At 52.9% G+C, this 6000-nt stretch overlaps 1 protein-coding gene across 2 annotated transcripts in view; it reads right to left on the reverse strand.

Annotated features, from left to right (window-relative positions):
* TAF4B (TATA-box binding protein associated factor 4b) overlaps positions 1 to 3458 on the reverse strand; it is a 74854-nt gene extending 71396 nt beyond the window's left edge. For both annotated transcript variants that reach the window (XM_055799431.1, XM_055799430.1), the window contains exon 1: positions 2969 to 3458. In XM_055799431.1, the coding sequence (XP_055655406.1) occupies positions 2969 to 3275 (307 nt within the window). In that variant the 5' untranslated portion in view covers positions 3276 to 3458. The remainder of the gene's footprint in view (positions 1 to 2968) is intronic.
* Positions 3459 to 6000: the final 2542 nt, after the last annotated feature.

A 6000-nucleotide genomic window follows, 5' to 3' on the forward strand; every position in this document is an offset into this window, starting at 1 on the left:
AAGTTCAAGTTAACCAAGGACACAATTTCTTGTTAAGCTGATGGTCCATGACACGAGATGTTTGCAGTTTTGTGAGCATCAGCACAGATCACGTGCCCAGCAGAGCTCAGGAATGGGGCACCACGCTGGTCCGCTCTCTGCCAGTCCCACAGACTGCTGCATGTACAGCCTTTTGAAATGCTGCCAACATGTTCTGGTCAACAAAGAGGCAATTGTATGATCCACCAAAGGGGTCCATCCACAAATTCCCTCCATTTAGGAAGACATAGCCGAACCATTCAGTCTAATCGTTGATGGTATGTAAGGTCAAAATGCCACAACCAAACCTTGAGGCAGAATCTGCCAGCTGAAGGTGTACAAAGGACACAGTCCCCAGCTGGAGTCCTACTGCATGCTAAACGCCTCAGTGGCAGCCAGCTGTAAGCCAGGGGTGGACTTGCACCTCCTGACTGCTCATACAGGAGACACCCTGAGGGTGAAGGAGGAAGGCCTTTTGTACCAGCACTGGTCTAACAGCTGGCTACTCCATTGAAAACAGGCACTTTGTAGAGGAAAACGCAGGAAGGTGAATGAAAACTCAGTTACTCATGAGCAAGTCTGTGTTCTGCAACACCTGGAGAGCTTGAGAAGCTCGGTGATCTTTCCTGGGTAACCAGGTAAAACGGCACTTGGCAGATGGGACAATCCTGGCTCAGACAGGTGAGGAGCCGTACCTGGTCATCTGTCTTTCCCTCCTCCTGGATTTTTTCCAGGCAAGGAGGGGTGGAGGTAGAGATGGAAGCGAAAGAATGGCCTAAACCCATAACTTCCCTGAACCTCCACTGCCCTCCAAGCCACTGGGGCAAATGCGGCTCCCTAGTGCCCTTCCTCCCCAAGACTGCAGCCCTGTAGATGCACAGGAGCAATGACTGCTCCAGGCCACAAGGCAGTTCACCAGTACTTCAGGATGACCCATAAGGGCAGTGCTGTCCCTCCTCAGAACAAGTCAGTTCAAACATCTCCCTTTCAAACTCAGGGGGAGGATGCTCTCTGTATGCATTTTTCTTAGCAGGTGCCACAGGTTGAATGCCATGATCTTAAAGCCAAGTGCATTCTCCCTTTTGTACTATATCCTGTATGGCTATATTTTGCAATGTATTTGAAATACAAACTTTTCAAGCCTAAGAATTTGGTGGTTTATTCCACCTTTTTTTTTTTTTTTTATGGACACCAACACTTGTAGCTTTCATGTTATCCATCTTGCATTTAAATTTCTGAATCATTTATTGTTTATTAAAAACTGAAACCATGTAGAAGACTGAGGTAGAATGCTAACACTTACTCAAGACAGAATGCTTTTTAAAGTCATCCTTAGGATGATTAGACAACTTCCCCTGAAACATCAATCCATTTGAAATCTGACAACTTACATGCTCCTTGTGGAGCATTAAACTTTATACAGTTACTTTCAGTTTACAATGACGCACAGTACCAGCACCTCTGAACCTCCAACACGAAGTCTGCTTGCTTTGTTTCTTGTCCCAGGAGCAAGGAAAACAAACTGATGCAACCAAAGGGTAACACTACTTTTGCTACAGCTGCCTACTGCCACGAAACAACTCAGATGACATTCAGCAGCGTATCTCGATGTAATCAAACACAAGCTACTAGAAAAAACAAAACTTTTTCTAAATTGAAATTCCCAAACTACAGACAACTTGCATGAGCATTTACCTTCACAGAAAGATGTTTAACTGAATGCCTGTATATTCCAGAAAGCCAAAACGTTAGATAGAAAACCTGAAGATCTGGGGGGGTCAACTACACCAAAATGTATATTTCCATGGTGGTTCATTTCTGAGGGAAGTTGGCAAGAAAGAAAAAATGAAAAAAAAAATAAAAATGCAAACTTGCACCAGCAGCACAGGAATTAATGTAAATCCAGTCATCCTTTTAGGCAACATCCTACCTGAAAGTAATTGTAACAGAAGCTCCAACAAAGAAACTGTCCTGGCAGGAAATAACTATAGCAACAATAGCAATAAAATGATTACATATCTTGGGGTCTCAATACAGTGAGACTAATGCTACTGGAATCAAAATCACTTTAAAAAAAAAGCATTTAACTACAACCCGACAGGGACGAGGGGGAAGTTTAGAACCAACAGCACCTTCCTCCTCTTGTAGGAAAGAGCAGGTTGGAGCCCTGGCTAGCCCTCTGCTACTATCCAAAGTATTAAGCTATCTTTATCAGCACTACAGAATTCCTACGCTAATGTTTTCTTTGCTGCTATAGGAAGTACATCCACAAGTGTGGTACCACATACGGTTTATCGTAAAAACCCCACGTTTCATAGCGCAACACGTAATGAAATTGCAACGTTACGCTTCTTAAGCGGGACAGTATTTTGTTTCAGTACCATCGGCCTGGTGGCAACGGTGCAAGCAGCTCCCCCGGGGCAGCCCGCCCGCAGGGGGACGCGCGCTGGAAGCGGGAGCTGCCGTAACCCCCGTTCCCGCTCCCCCGCGTTACTCCTTCATGCAAGTTCCACGAAAGCCCCAGTCGGTCTTTTTCCAAGTCACAAGGCCACCCGGCGGGTTTGGCTAGCCCCCTTACTCCTCGCGCTATCCAGCAAAGTAAGAAGTTCCTTTAATCCAGAGACTTCCAGATCCATCCTCCAGATACGCTGTAAGCATCCCCCCTGCTAACCGGCTTCACCCGTTCGCACGCCCTGCGCCCCGCAAGCCAGGCAGACACCCCGATTCCCAGAAGCTCGGGGCAGAAAAGCCTCTCGCCCCCAACTTTCGGCACCGCCCGCGGCGCGCCCCACCGCCGCTGCCCCCGCCACGGCCCGTCCCCAGCGGCAAGGCAGGGCGACGGGCTCCCGGGGCACCCCGCTGCCGCCCCGTCCTCCCGACCCGCTCCCGGGCACGGCCGAGCGCGACGCGGGACGCAGCGCGCAGCCAGGGCGGCCGCCTACTCACTCACCTGGGGGCAGCTGGAAGTTGGCCGGCAGCTGGAGAGTAGCCGCGGGCGGCCCCTTGGGTGCCACCAGCCGCGGGCCCCCGGGGGCGGCCACCCGCACCACCACGGTCCCCGCGGGGGCGGCCGCCAGGCGCGGCGGCTGCGGGGCGGCGGAGGGCGCCGGGCCGCCCGGCACCTTGGCGGCGGGGCTGTCCCGGCCGGGCGCCGGGCCCGCGGCGGCGCAGAGGAGCTTCGCGGGCGGCGCGGCGGCCGCCTGCTCCGGGTGCCCGCTGGGCATCAGCCTGACGGGGGCCGCCGCCGAGGTGCTCATGGAGGAGGAGGCGGCGAGGGGACGGGGGGAGGCCGCGTCGCGTAGAGCCCCGCGTCGCCCCGCAGCATCGCGGGCGGGAGGCGCTCAGGCGCTGCCCCGGCCGCCGGCTCGCTCACGGCAACACATGGTGGCCCCGCTCTGCCGGCTCCCGGGCGCCGCGCACGTGGGCCTGGGCGGCCCGGCCTCCCCTGCCGCCGGCGGGAGGGAGGGCCGAGGGCGGGAGGGCCGAGGGCGGGACCGCACCGCCGGCGCGCCCTACTGCGGCGGCGCCCGGCCCGGCCGGCCGCGGGCGGCGTGTTTATAGAGCCACGCGGAGCGGCGCAGGCGCTGAGGCCGGGGACCCCCACCCGCCACCCGGCGGGGCCGGCGCGGAGGGGAAAGTCGCCGGCGCTGTGAGGACCCCGGCGGCTGCTGGGGTTCGGCGGGCCGCGCTAGGGAGGAGCGGGACGTGCCCACGGGCAGGGGTCTCTCCCCACGGCGGCGCTGGGCGGCCCCGCCGGGACTCGCTGGGGAGGCGACGCCGCTCCTGCTTCGCTGCGGGACCCAGCGCCCGCCCCAGCCGCCGCGGGCAGCGCCGGTGCTGGCGGAGCAGGGAGGGGAGCGGCGCTGAACGCCTCCCCGCCCGGGCAGCCTCCGGCCCCACGCCTCGCCAGGCCTGCGGGTGGCCCTGGGGCTTCTGTTAACAGCAGAAGGAGCTCCAGCGGGGAAAAGGCTTCCCCCTATCACGGTCAGCTCGGGCCCGGAGCTGAGCTTGCTGACCGGCCGAAACCGCAAAAGCCATACCTGTAAGGATGAAGGGGACAAATCTGTACCATTTGACCTTCACGCCCAGGGCTTGATGTGAAGAAAGGCTGAGGAGGGACGTTGCAACTCGCTCCCCTGTAAAGCAAGCACAATCGTTACACTCTGCAAACTGTTTCTGAAGGCTACACTGCACGCAGCCTGTAACTGAAAGCTTTTTGCTCATCTGACAGGGATGTCAGCGTGACCTTCAGTAATGCTGTTTTGAGCGGTTTGTGTGTTGCGGCTAAGTTTGGACTAAGTTTCCGTAGGTTTTGAAGCATGCTTGCACACATGCTTCTCTTCACCCACAAAATTTAAGGGGCATTGCTCACCTGCCCAAGTTGAGCACAGCAGAAGTGATTACAAAAGCCAAGGCCTGGTGTACAGTTCATTGCAGCATTACAAAAAGCACAAGATCCAGCAGAACAGTTTCCAGTTTAATTACTCTTGTAAACACCTTTCCAACTATGTTTTTCAGGTAGAAATGTAGACAAGAAATTCTAATACTTGAGGCTACGCTCAAAAATCATGTAAAATGTGAACAGAATGCAAAGAATTATACAACTCTTTTTCCCGTATCCTGATAGAGAGTTCCCATGCACTGCTGCTTACAGGTTTGTCAGACTGGGAGGAAAGGAAGCGCTCCTTCTCTTGACCATTTCCAGTCACAACCTTACTTAATTTCAGTGTTACTGCTTTAAAATGCTGTCAGCAGCAACCAAAACAGCTACAGAACAGAAATCGCTTGAGATGGGAACTGAAAGCATGTGGCTACAGCTTACTTTCCAGTGTGGTCACAACGTAGACAACTGTACCCTCCCAGACTCCGCTGGTACAGGTGACAACAGGCATGAAGATAAGTTGCACGGGCTACCTGGATAAGTGCCTTAATCTTTTACATGCACATCAAGTTTGTTTTACCATGCTTTCACCACTGTCGTTACGCTGATAACTTTAACAGGTTGCAGAAAGCGCAGCTATCACACCCGCATTTGCAGCATACCAGGTAAGAAACACAGTGCCACAGAAGCCCATATTCAAGAGCACACCACCACACCCTACCCCCACCCCCATTTAGGATCCAGACAGTATTTGTTCTCTCACACAGCATCCCTTCTACCTCATTGCAGGTGCTCTCACCGTGCCTACCATTCCAGAACAAAGCCCCAAAGAGGCAGCAGCAGCAGCAGCAATGGTTTACGTTTCCAAGTGTAAGAGCAGGCTAGGAAGATGATGAGGCGATGGAATAACATAGGAGGGAGGCAGTCTCTGTACCCTTTAGAGCTCTGCCAACTCTGAGCAATTTACATCACTTCTTATGCATATGAAGCTGTGTTGCTCTGTCTGTGTGTGTGTAACAACCAGAGTTACCTCCCACATGCCAAAGGATGCTCAGAGACCAGGAGACAAGGAAACTTCAGTCCCAGCAAAAAAACAAGTTGCTGATGGCAGAAGGAGGAGGATGCAAGGGAAGGCACAGTATCCACTGTTCTGGGACTTCAGGAATAACACAGTTGCTTTATTACTTAAGGCCAAGTTTTTCTTTGTCGAGGCCATTAATCTTCTGAAGGAATTTCTGAGACCCCCATGTAAATGCTCAGGAGTGAAAGCGTATCTGGAAGAGGCAAAAAGAAACAGCTGAAGATGACAGAAGTGTATGCACTAAAGCTGCAAGGCATAGTAAAGCATGAAAAGAGGAAGCAGAAAACAGCATAGTAAGAGAAAAAACATACTGAGGCTGCAAAAGGAGCAAAGGAAGCAATATGAAAGGCAACACAGGAAGAGGTATAGCACAATGATAAGAAAAAAGGGGAAAAACCAAAACAACTGAATAAAACCCAGAAGATTGAGAAATATGCATATCTTAAAATATTAAAAAAATCACAACCAAAATGAATACATAATCTAAAGTGCCGTAAGTGTCCTTTCTAAAGTAGATGCA

Source organism: Falco peregrinus, chromosome 3 (assembly GCF_023634155.1).
Source record: "Falco peregrinus isolate bFalPer1 chromosome 3, bFalPer1.pri, whole genome shotgun sequence".
Lineage (NCBI taxonomy): Eukaryota > Metazoa > Chordata > Aves > Falconiformes > Falconidae > Falco > Falco peregrinus.